General features: G+C 47.6%; 1 protein-coding gene across 1 annotated transcript in view; it reads left to right on the top strand.

Annotated features, from left to right (window-relative positions):
- Nucleotides 1–10,193: 10,193 nt before the first annotated feature.
- Nucleotides 10,194–14,922, top strand: part of DIPK1C (divergent protein kinase domain 1C) — a 21,804-nt gene continuing 17,075 nt past the window's right edge. Inside the window, exons 1-4 of the mRNA XM_040264245.1 lie at nt 10,194–10,338; nt 10,878–11,054; nt 12,608–12,806; nt 14,225–14,420. Coding sequence (XP_040120179.1) covers nt 10,194–10,338; nt 10,878–11,054; nt 12,608–12,806; nt 14,225–14,420 — 717 coding nt within the window. The remainder of the gene's footprint in view (nt 10,339–10,877; nt 11,055–12,607; nt 12,807–14,224; nt 14,421–14,922) is intronic.

Raw genomic sequence — 14,922 nt, 5'->3', positions numbered from 1 at the left:
CGGGAAGATAAGCCTCTCGCCGCCCGCTTTCTAGAACCCAGTGAACGCGGAACACCTCAGTCCCTCCCCAGAGGGCTAAGGCCACCCCGCAGGGTATCACCGTGAGGAGGCAGCCAGGGCTGGACCCCGTGCCCGCGCCTGGCTGGCTGCCACCAGCAGAGCCGTGATGGGACGTCCAGGCCAAACCAGAGAAGATAATCCCCTTGGAGTTAATGACATGCAAAGCCCAGGGCTCCTCTCCCACAGGCCCCTGCTAAATAAATAAGTATCGACTGTGTGCTAAGTTTTTATTCACAGTTTTGTGTTCCTTTTCCTAAAGAGATCCCCTAAGTTCTAAGACAAAACTGGGTCCAGGCTGGGTGAAGGACTGACAACAGAGCTGCCCAGACCCACCAGCCAACATGTTCGGGCCCCTAGCCTGGATCCCAGCTGCTGCCTTGAATCCCCACTTGGACGACACGTGGGCTTCATTCCGGAGGCATCTGCCAGCTCCTCCTGACTCAAGTTGTCCTGTCTGTTTTTAAAAAAACTAATTTATCTTCTCACTCTACTTAATTTTACAGAAAATAAAAAGGAAGTAAACCAAGTATACCCACAGTTCCACTACTGCATTTAGCTTGGCCTCTTGAATATCCTTGAGAACTATCTCAGCCTATGGAACATCCCCTGGGAAACCTTAGAAAACACAGCTGTCTCCCTACGAGCTCCCGGGAGGGCAGTCCTCACGCAGCGGGTGGGGGCTGGGCTGGGAGCCCCAAGACTCCCAAAGCCCCCAGGCTCCCAGCTTGAGGGCCACTGATAGGATCCAGGCTAGCTTACTTGGTGTGCCTGTGTCATCAGGAGAGGCTGTTGGGAGGGAGTGGGGGTTCCGTCCTCTTGGGGAGGGTGATGGCGGGAGGTAGCAGGGATGGTCTCATCCTCCTCCTCCTTGCTGAGATCCCTAGGGAAGGCTCTTCTTCCTTGGGAGCTGTGGATCCAGGAGGATTTGGAGCAGGTGGGGGCACAGGGCAGGGGACGGAGGGTGCTGAGTGTGGATGTGTTCTGAGCACCGGTGGGGAGCAGGCCAGGGACCAGGCCAGGTAGACTTGCTTCTCCATGGGCAGGAGAGAAGGAAGAGCTTCCAGGTGAGGGCAGAGGATGGAGTGTGCCAGATGGAGTCTCAGACAACGGAGGAAATCGTGGGTCAGAGACCAGACCCCGGAGATGGCCCCAATGTCAGATGACACCCGCCCTCATCCAGGGAGCCCTCTTCCTCCCATGGCTGCCATGCATGTGTGAAAGCCACCCCCAAGGAGTCATGCAGAGCACAACCTGAACCACGGTTCTCACCTTTCTTCCACAATGGGGTGAAATGAGAAATCAATAAGAGAAGACAATTTGGGGAAGTCACAGATATGTGGAAAGTAAACAACACACTTCTTATTAATCAAAGAAGGAGTCATAAGAGAGTTATGAAACACTCTGAGATGAATTAGAACGAAACCACAACACGCCAAAACGTACAGGCTGCAACTTAAGCACTGAAATAAAGCAATGGAAGGAGTGAAATGTATAGATGCAAATGTCTACATTAAAAAAGAAAAAAGATCTCTAATGAATAACCTAATCTTCTATGTTAAGAAATAAGAATAAGAAAAGCAAACAAAATCCAAATCAAGCAGAAGAAAGAAAGCAATTAGAGGTTGCATGAATGAATGAAGTTGCTCAGTCGTGTCTGACTCTTTGCGACTCCATGAACTGCAGCCTACTAGGGTCCTCTGTCCATGGGATTTTCCAGGCAAGAATACTGGAGTGGGTTGCCATTTCCTTCTCCAGGGTATCTTCCCAACCCAGGGAGCGAACTCCGGGTCTCCCACATTGCGTTCAGACGCTTCACCAACTGAGCCACCAGGGAAGCCCCTAATTAGAGGTTAGAGTATAATAAATGGAATAAAGAATAGAGTAACAATAGAGAAAATCAACGAAACTAAAAGCTGGTTCTTTGGAAAGACCAGTAGAATCAACAACCTTTAGTTAGACTGACCAAGAGAAAAGAGATGATGTAGACTATTAATGTTGGGAATAAAAGAGGGGACACCACTGGCAACTCTGCAGAAATGAAAATGACCGCAGGGGTTGCTATGAACAACCATAGGCAAACAGATCAGACAACCTAAATTAAATGGATAAACTCCTAGGTAGGCTGCTAGAAGCCGCTGAAAATGACCCTAGAAGAAACAGAAGATCTGAATATGCTGATAAAATGTAAAGAGATTGAATTGGTGATTTTAAAACTTCCCACAAAGACAAGCCCAAGTTGGGTTCACTGGTGATTTCAACCATGAACACATGAAAAGACAAATGAATACCAACACTTCATAGCTCTTGCAAAAAAACAGAAGAGGAGGAAGTACTTCCAGTATCATAAGCCAGTATTACCTTGACACCAAAACCAAAGATCACAAGAGAAGGAAAATACAGACCAATATACCTTATGATACCATAAGGCATATTAACACAAGAACCCTCGAAATGCTAGCCAGCTAAATCTAGCAATATGTAAAAAGAATTACATAACATGACTGAGTGGGATTTATCCAAGCAAGGTTGTGGGTAGAATGAACAAGATACTTCAGAGCCTTTATATGTATGTTATAATATGAATTTATACAAATATTTATTGCCTGAAATACTTGCATCTTTCAAAAAGAAGAAAGTAGAAAATCAGTGAACTAAGTTTCAGACTTAAGACATTAGGAAAAATGATCTATACATCAATTGAAAAAAAGATAAACATCAAGAAAAGAACAAGAGAACTCCAAAAAATCTAAAAAAGGAAGAGAAAAAAAGAAAAACCATGTATCACCATAAGCTGTAAGAAGGCTGATCAAGCCAAACATTGGTCATTTAAAACTTCTGGTAGAATCCTTAAAGAAAAAGAAGAGTAATAGTGAATAAATAGATTGTAAATGAAGAAGAGGACAAGACTGAACTGAGGCACTATTAGAAACTATAAAAATGTACTACATGTGGCAAGAAAAATGGAAAGCTCAAATAATCCTAAAGCCATCATAGAAAAGTGGGAGAAATTTTAAAATTTCCCCAAGAGAATACAAACAGTTTTTTGGCAGGTCCAAAAAATTCTGCCAAAATTTCAAGAAACAGATCATTCCAATCTTATAGAAGCTCTCCCAGAAGAAATGCCCTCCAAATCATTCTAGGAGGCCAACATAGTTTTGATACCAACACCAGATAAAAACAGAATGCAAAAGAGAAATTAGAGCCTTATTTTACTCATTAATATGGATGAGTTCTAATAAAATATTAACTGAATCTAACTGCACATGAAAAAAGATAACATGCTACGATCAAGTTGGAGTCAAATGAATTCAAAGGCACTTTAATATTTTCATATCTATACATTTGATTTATTACATTAAAGATCAAATGATTGTAAGTGGTTATATATATATATAGCTATACATACATATATAAAAAACCATATATGATCATATCAACAGATGCAGAAAAAGAGCATGATAAAATTCAACATCCATTCATGATAAAAAGGCACCTTAACTTGATAAAGAATATGTATAAAAACATACAACAGGGGCTTCCATGGTGGTCCAGTCAGTGGTTAAGAATCTGTCTTGCAATGCAAGGGACACCGGTTCGATCCGTGGTCCAGGAAGATCCCACGTGCTGTGGAGCAACTAACCCGGTGGCTCACAGCTCCTGAGCATATGAGCCTGGAGCCTGTGCCCCACAGCAAGAGGAGCTGCTGCAGAGAGAAGCCCGCGCTCGCCACAACTGGAGAAGCCGCCCCGTGCAGCAACGAACACCCACCACAGACAAAAAATAATCTTAAAAAAACCCCTCACAACATAAGTCATTATAAATGGGAAACTAATGGAATTATTCCTTTTAAAGGCAGAAACAACAAAGTCGGAAACAACAGGATGTGTGTGCTGAAAATACAGAATCTGTAGGCTGCAAACTAAACATGTGATGAAAGAAATCATAGAATACCAAACAAACGATGAAACGTATTATGTACATGGATTGGAAGACTGAAAATAGTATAGGTGTCAAATCTTCCCAAAACAGTCTTCAGATTTAACGCAATTCCAAGCAAGACCCCAGAAGGATTATTTTGTGGATATAGACAATCTAATTTTAAAATTTATATAGACAGACAAAAGAATTAGAAAAGTCAGTTTTGAAAAAGAAGAAAATTGGAGGAATCACATTTCTCAACGTTATGACTTACTGTAGAGACAACAGTAATAAATCACATCAGCGTATATCAGCATAGGGATAAGCACATAAATCAATGGAAGAGAGCGGAGTCTAGAATAAGACCCACATAAATACGCCACGTTAATTTCTGACAATGGCGAAACTGCAGTTCAATGGAACAAAGAGAGTCTTTTCCAAAAGCCAGTGTTAGAACAGTCGGACGTCCACGTGCAGAAAAGGGACCTTATCCCAAGGCTTTATTGAAAAATTAACTGCAAGACTGAAATCAGCTGTTAGGAGAATGAGAGACTAGCTCCTCACTGCGGGAAAATACCTGCCACATATCTGTTAAAGAACTTTTATCCAGAATACATAAGGAACCCTCAACTTCAGTAGTCAGAAAACTCTAAAAATTAGGAAAAGACTCTGAGCAGACATGTCCCTAAAGAGGGTCTACAGACAGCAAATAAGCACATAAAAACATGCTTGACACCGCGAGATATTAGGGACATGCAAACTAAGGCCTTGTGCGTTGTCTACAAGCCTTGCAGGCCTCTTCACAGCAAGGTCATCTCAGACTGTAAACTCCCAGAGGGCAGGGGACTTGTTCCCTCTACCATGGCTGGAATACAGGAATCCTTACTACAGCAGGTCTGAGCGGGGATGCAGAGCCCCTGGAACTCTCGGCACTGCTGGCGGAGATGGGAAATGGTGCAGCCACCTCGGGAGACGACTCGGACAGTTTCTTATAAAGTTACTGGAGAAGGAAAAGGCTGCCCACTCCTGTACTCTGGCCTGGAGAATTCCATGGACCGTACAGTCCATGGAGTCGCAAAGAGTTGGACACAACTGAGTGACTTTCACTTCACTTTATAAAGTTAAGCAATCCCAATCCTAGGTATGACTTTCCTGGAGAAATAAAATGCACATTCACACAAAATCCTGGACATGACTATTTACAGCAGGTCTATTCATATTCACCCCAAACCGGGAAACAACTCAGATCTTCTTCCACAGGTGGACAGATAAGCACTGATACGTCCACACAGTGGAATATGACTCAATAATATAATATATATACAGGAGTAAGTTACTGGGCTTCCTGGTGACTCAGGGGTGAGGGATCCGCCTGGGATTCCCAGGAACTGCAACTGCTGAGCCCAAGTCTGAGCACGCTGGAGCCCATGCTCCACAGCAAGAGGAGCCACCGCTTCTCACCGCCACTGAGAAGTCCAGGCACAGCTGCTAGACATAGCCCCCGATGCCCAAAATGAGAGAAGAGCCCACGCAGCAATGAAGACCCAGCACAGCCAAAAATAAGTAAGTAATAAAAATTTAATATAAAATAAACGCCAGCATGAAATATGAGCCAAGATGGCTCGTCTATTCAGTCCCCATGAGGTTGAACAACAACAACAAAAAGAATAAATTATTGATACAAGCAACTACTTGTATGAACCTCAAAAGCATTATGTTGCATGGGAGAAGCTAGTCTCAAAAATCCACGGTTCCACTTCTATGACTGTCTCAAAAGGATCAGTTCAGTTCGGTCACTCAGTCATGTCCGACTCTTTGTGACCCCATGAACTGCAGCACGCCAGGCCTCCCTGTCCATCACCAACTCCTGGAGTTCACCCAAACCCATGTCCATTGAGCCCGTGATGCCATCCAACCATCCCCTCCTCTGTCATCCCCTTCTCTTCCTGCCCTCAATCTTTCCCAGCATCAGGGTCTTTTCAAATGAGTCAGCTCTTCGTATCAGGTGGCCAAAGGATTGGAGTTTCAGTTTCAACATCAGTCCCTCCAATGAACACCCAGGACTGATCTCCTTTAGGATGGACTGGTTGGATCTCCTTGCAGTCCAAGGGACTCTCAAGAGTCTTCTCCAACACCACAGTTCAAAAGCATCAATTCTCCGGCGCTCAGCTTTCTTCACAGTCCAACTCTCATACAGCTTTCTTCACAGTCCAGTCTCCATACATGACCACTGGAAAAACCATAGACTTGACTAGACGGATGTATGTTGGTTTAAAAACCAAACAGTAGAAGCTAAGACCAGTTGGAACTTGCACCGATGATTATTCCCATGTACTTTCAGTGATAAGTATTTTCAAAGTCCTCATTATAGCAGGATTCCTTAAAGTGCCCAATACCAGTTATCCATTTTCTTCAGTTATACAAATTTGATTTATTCACAGGGAAAAAAATAATGTAGGAGTCAGACATGGATTGGAATAGGAAAAGGCAACTAACTGCAGAATTGTTGCCTGGAGAATCCCGTGGACAGAGGAGCCTGCCGGTCTAGAGTCGGTGGGTGACAAAGAATTGGACACGACGGAGTGAACCCAAGACACAGATGCTTATTACTACTACTTCTAAACAACATCGACAGGAAGATCAAAAAATAGAAGACAGGATTGGAAGGGAAGAAAGCAAATCATCGTTATTTGCAAGTCGGCGGGGAGGGGGCTAAGAAACACACAGTAAACGGATTGCACCCCCTTCTCAGCGCAGATGTTCTGGACCAAGGCTGACCTGAGCCAAGAAAGGAGGGCATCTGTGGATGACCTCTGGACTGCCATGTTGAACAGGATGAAAGACTCTTTACTACTTAGAAAACAGGTTATTGTTTTAGCACCAAAACTGACTAAGCTGTGAGAACTGCCAGACAACCGTCAGGAGCCAGAAGCATTGAAAACACCACATGTTATGGGGAAAAAAAGACCAGGAAATCAGCTTGCTGATTGCTCTGAATGGGACAAGCTCATTCATTCTGATGAGGAGATGGTGAGGAGATGCGGAAGCCACAAAAGCGTGGGGCCAGGACTTGAGACCGCCCCACCCTGGACGCCTTCACTATATCCACCGTCCACCGGCCAAGAGAGAGACAGGAACTTCCCAGCTCACAGTAACTAAGACCAGGGCCTCCCCTTCCTTCTTGGAATTTACAATCTGAGGACCACTGTGATGTGAGGGGCGGGCGAGTCTCAGAGCCTAGATCTTCCCCATTAAAACCGAGACCTGTAAAAGCAAAAGGGTAAGTGCCCTTGGTGGAAGGAGCAAGCAAATAAGGGAAGAAAATGACATGAGAGAGCGAGATGACCTTGACGTGGGACTGAACAGGGAGCCAGGATGCTGCGGAAGCCGCTGGTGAAGGAACAAGGTGAGTTAACTGGTCTGTGTGATGAAAGACAGCTTTCCTCCCCCTCTGGCTAGAGCTACTCAACTATTTGCATCAACCGGCATTTGTTGTATGAGATTTTCTTTCTGAGTAATCCTGTACCTTGGCAAGCATGTGAAACATAGTTTTCGTAACTTAAGAAAAAACATTGCTGGTATCTGTTAGCTGCAATCAGAACAGCCCTAAACTGTGCTTTGGAGAGAATCCGTTTTCTGATTTCCCAGAAGCCACCGTGCTTCATCAGCAGGCTCACTTTCATTGTCATTTGATGTTTTCCGTTATTAACAACCATGCATTTTAGCGGGGACTCACACAGACTCGTCCACCCGTGTTCACAGCAGTATTATTCGAGACAGCTGCTGATTCGTGGAGTCAGTCCAGGTCTCTGTGGAGAGATGAATGGCCAAGCAAAATGTGGTCTAGCCATCCAATAGAACATGACTCAGTCGCGACACCTGCTGCAGCATGGATGATCCCTGAAGACATTACACTCAGCGAAATTCGCCAGGCACCAAAGGAAAGACGCTGCAGCAGCCCATCTATAGGGCACCGGGAGTAGTCGGGCACCGGGAGTAGTCAAACTCCGAGACAGAATGTAGAACAGTGGTTTCCAGGGGCTGGGGACAGGGAGGGATGGTATTTTATTGTTTAATGGGGACAGAGTTTCAGTTTAGGAAAATAAAAAGTTCTAGAGATGGATAGTGGTATTATTTGCGCAAGAAAATGAATGTCGTTAATGCCACTGAACTAAACACTCAAAAACCTTTAAACCATTAAGACGGTAAATTTTAATGTTACATATATTTTACCACACAAAATTTTGTTTCCAATTGGGAATTATGTACGTTTCAGTTTATTTATCCTTTCACGTACTGGTTGCTTCTAAGTGTTGGCCACCAAGAATAAAGCTGCCGTAAACATCCACGAGCAGATTTCCGTGTGGAAACAAATCCTTTGGGTAGATGCCAAGAAGTGCAACTGCTGGGTCATATGGTCAGAATATGTTTACTCTTGTAAGAAGCTGCCGAACTGCCATGCGAGTGGATGGAGCCGCTTTGCGTTCCTGACAGCAAGGCATGAGTGCTCCCATTGCCCAGCATCCTCACCAGCACTGGGCTTTGTCTGATTCGGATTTTGGCCATTCTCACAGGTGTGCAGTGATATCTCACTGTTGTTCTAGCTTGCAGTCCCCTGAGGACATGTGATGCTGAGTGAATTATTTTTTAGTGAGGTTTGTGAGCACATACATGAATGGCATGAAAACTCAAGATATTTGTCGAATGTGATTTAATTTTCTTTTGGCTAGTTCAGGAGAAGTAGGGGAATACTCATCACTGGGAAAGCTAAATCTCTCAGACCTCCATGCAGTTAACTTGGGCCGAGGGTTATCTTCACGCTCCCTTAGCTGGGGGAGGGCACCTCGCTTCCAGTCTCCGGTCACTGCAGGCCTCAGCGGGCCCTGCAGGCCTCTCAACCAGGCTTCCAGCACGACGGCCCATCCTCGCCCACAGCTGCACCCAGCCCCACCGCACGGAGCTGAGAGCTGTCTTTTGGGGCAAGGAAGCCGACTGGGGAGCTCTGGGTCCCGGGCCCCCGGATGGCTCCGTGCTGGGCCGCCCTGAGCCCTCTGACACAGGGTCCCCTCTCCCCGCGTCTGCACCTCCGAGTCCTCCCCCTGGATCCCCGAGACCCCCTCGCTGCTGGTGGCGCCTGCCTAGCCATCTAGACCGCCCTGCAGGACGGCCCCTCAGGGTCTCAGCCGACGCCCCTCCCCTGGCTCCCCCTGCCAAGTGTCTGAGCGCCCGAGTACATGCGCGTCTCACAGACCCGCTTCTCTCTGACTGGGAAGAGCCGTGTCTCCTCCTCTTGAATTTCTCGGCGTCCAGCCTGCTGCCCCAAGGAGCTGAAAGCTGTCTGAGAGGGTTAAGGCTGCTGGGAGTCGCTGCCTGGGCCGCGGGCTCGGGGCGTACATCCGCCTGGATGCAATCGTGCAGTCTTTTCTCTCACGAGGCCACCCCTGTCTGTCATCGGCTCTTGGAGAGCCAAGGTTCACGGCGCGGGAGGGGAACGGGGTGATGGACGACACGGTTTCTCATAGGCTGACACCCAATAACCTGCTGAGAAAACCCTGATTCCAGAACCATCGGTATTTTCAGGACGTGTATTAGGCATAGCAGCAGCAGCTGAGGCTTTGGGCTCTCCAGACTTCAGGGACTCGGGTCCCCCAGAGCCAATGGCCTTCTCCTTTCACCTGCTGGTGACCGAGACCCACCAACAGGACGCAGCTCCACGCTGGCTGAGCAGCTGGAGCTGCAGACGACTCCAGGCACAGTTTACTCTCTCAGCACGCTCCACGCAGCGCAGCTCATCATGTGCCGAAAGGGAAGTATTCTGGCACATCACCCTTTCCTAAGAGCCCTGGGGTAGGAGTCCAAGGCCAAATCTCAGGATGCATCCTTTCCCTGAGAAGAGCTCTCACAGGAACAGAATGGGCTTGATCCCCTCTTTCTTCCGAGCTCCGAGCTCCATGATGACTGCCCTGTGCCCCGGGCTGGGCTGGAGGAGGGGCGCCTGCTGAGAGGGAGGAGCTGTGATCACCCCCATCTCTCCTCTGGTACCGGCGGGAAATCCCCACCAGCAGCTGTGTCCCCAACCAAAATGAGAATGCAAGAAAGGAGGCCAAAAATGGTTGGAGAGCTCCTCAAGCTTGTCTCAAACAATGCAGTGCAAGTGTGTGGGTGGTCAGGAGACCCCAGGGGCTTTATACACCAAGGCGAACCCCGCAAGGAACATGGTAATGCGTTCTGTGCAAAGATTTCAGGCCAAACTCAACACACAGCAAATGCATCGGGAGAACAGCACAGCGAAGGCTGCAGAGAGTGGCTGCAGAGTCTCCCGTCCAGTACCTCACGGGAAATCGTGCTGCGAGCGTGAAGGTCTCCAGGTCACAGACCTTAACCAGCATCACTGGTGCCCCAGACCGCAGGGCAAGACTCAGGGCCCTGAAAGTGCATTTTCCTCATGAAGAGCTGTCATTTCACTTCCAAAGGCCAGAAGTGGCCCCACAGTTTCTGTGGTAATTCTTTCCTGTCCTGCAGTTTGGTCTTTTTAATGATAGAACTGCACTTCAGGCCAAGCTAGGCATGAGCTAAAATCTTACTCCTATAGTTTTGCAAAGGGCTGGTAAAGCAGATAAATTTCTGAAATGTTCTTGGCCTGAGGCAGGATACATCAATAAATGATTGTGAGATGTTCGAACACTCCACCTGCTTACTCCCGAAGTGGGCAATTCCAACATGGAAACAGGAATTAGAAAATCACACCTAGGGACTTCCCTGGTGGTACAGTGGATAAGAATCTACCTGCGAATGCAGGGGACAGAGTTCAATCCCTGGTCTGGGCAGATTCCACATGCCACGGGGCAACTAAGCCCATGCGTCACAAATACTGAGCCTGCATGCTGCCACCTCTGAAGCCCACGCGTCCAGAGCCCATTGTCACGATAAGAGAAGCCACCCCCACGAGAAGCCCGTGCACTGCAAGGCAGGGCGGGCCTGCTCGCCACAACTAGAGGAAGCCTCGCGCAGCAGCGAACAGCCAAATATGAATCCAGAAATATTGTTTAGAAAAAGAATATCACACCTAGAAGCAGGTAAGTTGGCCTCCAATCCTGGTACTCCCACTAACAGATCATAGTTTTTGTTTTTTTTTTTAAATGTATTACTCTCTTCTGTAAACTATTAGATAACAACATTCACACACTGCCAGGTTGCTGGGAGAATTGTATGAGTTAATGTGTGGGAACATATCAAGTATTATACACAATGAGGTCTATTTGTTGTTGTTAAAGTGCTCTTAGGGAAAAAAAATACTTTAATAAGCTCATAAAAATGTAGTAGGGAAAGCCGCTCAGTCGAATCATTTATGAAAAGTGAAAGTCGCTCAGTCGTGTCTGACTCTTTGCAACCCCATGGACTATACAGTCCATGGAATTCTCCAGGCCAGAATACTGGAAGTGAAGTGAAGTCGCTCAGTCGTGTCCAACTCTTTGCGATCCCGTGAACTGTAGCCTACCAGGCTCCTCCGTCCATGGGATTCTCCAGGCAAGAGTACTGGAGTGGGGTGCCATTTCCTTCTCCAGGGGATCTATCCGACCCAGGGATCGAACCCTGGTCTCCCTCATCGTAGGCAGAGGCTTTAACCTCTGAGCCACCAGGGAAGCCTTTCTCTTCTCTCAACTCAGGGATCGAACCCAGGTCTCCTGTATTGCAGGAGGATTCTTTACCAGCTGAGCCACAAAGGAAGCCCCAAAATGTAGTAGAATTGAGCACTCAGCTCAGTTCAGTTCAGTTGCTCAGTTGTGTCTGATTCTGCGACCCCATGGACGCCAGGTTTCCCTGTCCATCACCAACTTCCAGAATTGAGCACTAATAAACCTATATATCTAGTACAATTATAGCCAAAACTATAGAATTTTACTTTCTTCCAGGAAAGGCCTATAAGCAAAATATTCATACTCTGTTCTCAGTGACAAGTTCAACTGTCAGTAGATGAGTTCAGAACCCAGAGGATACGTTCAAACATATTCCTAACCCCATGACGTGTCTGGATCTCTCCATTTAGCCTAGGGAAATCAGAAAGATATACTTCTGTGTTAAAAGCACTTTCTGAAGAAAAATTCCACGGGGAGCTCAAAGTTGTCTGACATTTCAGAGGAAAAGCTTGGATGCATATTCCACTCACTTTTTAGCAGTTCTTTAAGCGCCTCCTGTGACTAAGGTACCCAATTAGATGCTGGGAGACACAGTCCTTAGCCTCAAGTAGCCTCTGGTGTAATGGAAATTAAACGAATACATACAGTGCCGTCTAACTGCAGAGGTAAAACAGACACACCCTGGTTACATGGGCCACCCCGTCAGCTTGCTTTAGTGCTGCCTGAATGCGGGCACAGGGCCCTGCGATCCGGGTCCCTTTCTTTGGTTCAAAGGATTTCTTGCCTCATCTGGTTATAAAGAGCCACGCTTCCATCTCCTTCAAGACAAAGGAAAACCACCTTGTGCATTTCTCTGTGAACAGAGCGTGACTGGCGGGATCATTGCCCTCAAGCCTGTTCTAATGTTATGACTTCAGTTTTCATAGTTTGGGTAAGGGAGTGGGGGAAAGCGGCTCTTGGATTTCATTGCTTTTTTTTTTTTTTTTTTTAAGGAGTCAAACGCTATACAGATCAACTGGAAGTGAAGCCCGCACTGGGCCAAGCCACTCCCAGCGTGGCTCTGCCTGCATCTAATCCAGACCTGCAGGGCCCCCCGCCCGGCCCCACCCAGGCTGCTGGGCGCTGGGAATTCCTGCTGGTGCACCCAGCAGGCAGGACTCAGGGAGAGGAGACCAGACTCATTTTTTCCTTGTTGGTTAAGCCAAAGCTTCATGTTTTGTTGTTAGTGTAATTATTTTAGTTGTCTGCTGTTCTAGTGGAATATCTAGTACCAAGGGTACAGCTGGCCTGTAAGGCACCGTCATGTGAATCCCCAGAAAAATCCCTCTTTGCACAGGTCATTTAAAAAGGCACCCGCTCTGGGCGGATGGTGCCCCCAGGCCTGGTGGCCTGAGCTCTGGTAACCCCAGCCCCATCCAGCCCTCCTTGGGTTTGTGCAGTGGGCAGACTGAACAACAGAGAGGCAGCCAGCTTAGGTTCCGTATTGTAGGCTCTAGAGAGAACCATCACTTCTGTATTAAAACAACACTCATAGACATCAACTGTATTTCAGTTTAAAGAATGCTGAATGTTTAAATGCTCTCTTTACTGTGGGATTATCTTTTTCTTTTTTCGGTATACTTTTCTGTATAAAATGCCCAAAGAAGTATTATTAAAAATGTATCTTAAAAACTTACCAAAGTAGAACTTACCTTGAAAATCCTAATGTTAGTTTTGATTTCATGCTTTGCTTTTCCCCATGGTTTTCATTCCTAGATTTTAAAGGATAAGTGTGAACACTTCTTTATCTGAATCTGCTTCCTATCCTTGTCGAATCCCATAAAATTCCTGGGAAAGAGAATCAGCTTTACATCATCAAAGAGCTTCTAAAGGATGCCTCCTCTGGTCCATGACTGTTTTGAAAGAAGAGACCAAGTTCTGACCCAGCGGCCTAGAGAACCATGGGGTTCTTCTGGTGGGTGGGTTTCCCAGGTGGCTCAGTGGTGAAGAATCTGCCTGCCAGTGCAGGAGATGTGGGTTCGATCCCTGGTTCAGGAACACCCCCTGGAGAAGGGTATGGAAACCCACTCCAGTATTTTTGCCTGGGAAATTCCATGGACAGAGGCGCCTGACAGGCTACAGTCCATGGGGTCACAAACAGTTGGACAAAAACAAGAAGGAATTCGAACAGGCACTACTGCGACCAGGGGAGTGAACCCAAATGCCAAGTGTCTGTTGCATTGGGGAATAGTTGCTGCGTACCCAAAGTGTTCCTTAGGGCTGAACATTTAACTGGATGTTTCATAATTCCTGGAGACTCCACCAGTAAGCCATGAAACTCGGAGCAAAACCAGAGAGTTGCAGAACAGACTACGTTAAGAAGCCAGTTTCTCAGGGGTAATTACAGGATGCTTCATAAGGGCGAAAGCAATTCTCTTAGCTCCTTGCTGCGGGTGGGGTTGGGAATAGGTGAAATTCAGGCGCAGCACCATCAGGTGGGGTCTGACCTACCAGGAGGCGTTGCCTGTACAACAGGCGGTGCATAAGCTTTTGTTGAACTTCTGGGGCGGGGAGGCTTTCACCGGCTTTCAGCTGTGACAGCTGACCCGCCCAGGACTCTGTCTCTTTAGGGGAGAAACGCTCTCAGGGAGCGCAGAGCAGCTGGGGAGGGGTAGGGGCGGGCTGGCAAGAACCAAGGACAGTTCTGCAGGCCGGGGCTCCTGCCCACTGCCGCTGGACGTCGAAGCTTGCTCCCCAAAGGCCGCCGCAAATACACATACACACAGACTTAGATACACATTCGGGGAACACTTTCTTCTCGACTGGGTAAGGGAATCGTTCAGAGAGTGCGTTGCTTTTTCACCCCAGGAAAGGCGGTCCTGGAGTTCAGGACCTGCCTGGAAAGGGTGGGCGGGCGTCTCCACGACGTTCGCAGACTGTCCTGGACTCCCGATTCGGAACCTCACCCCGGGGAGTGCTCGGAGGAGACCCAAGTAGAGGGGACGGAGGAGTCTAGTAGAGAGGTAAAGTGGGTGCAGCGCCAGCAACCAGGGGTCTAAGCGGTGGGGGAATCCGTAAAAAGAACAGTCGCCCGTGTGGACAGAGGAGCCGGGAGTCTAAACCCAGGAGAGCCTGAATTCTGCTCAAGAAGGGGCTGGTCTTCTTGGGGAAAAGGTGCAAAGAAAGAAAAAGTGGAAATGGTGGCGGGGTGCGGCGCAGGGCGCGCGGACACCCTGTGGCCCCCTGGTGCTCGGGCCAGCGCGGCTTGTGCCGGCGGGACTCCCCACCCCACCCACCCCCTGACGGGCCGGGCGGCAGGCGCCCGGCC

The sequence above is a fragment of the Oryx dammah genome, unplaced genomic scaffold, assembly GCF_014754425.2.
Source record: "Oryx dammah isolate SB20612 unplaced genomic scaffold, SCBI_Odam_1.1 HiC_scaffold_22, whole genome shotgun sequence".
In the NCBI taxonomy this organism is placed as follows: Eukaryota; Metazoa; Chordata; class Mammalia; order Artiodactyla; family Bovidae; genus Oryx; species Oryx dammah.
This window is presented reverse-complemented; position numbering and strand designations above follow the sequence as displayed.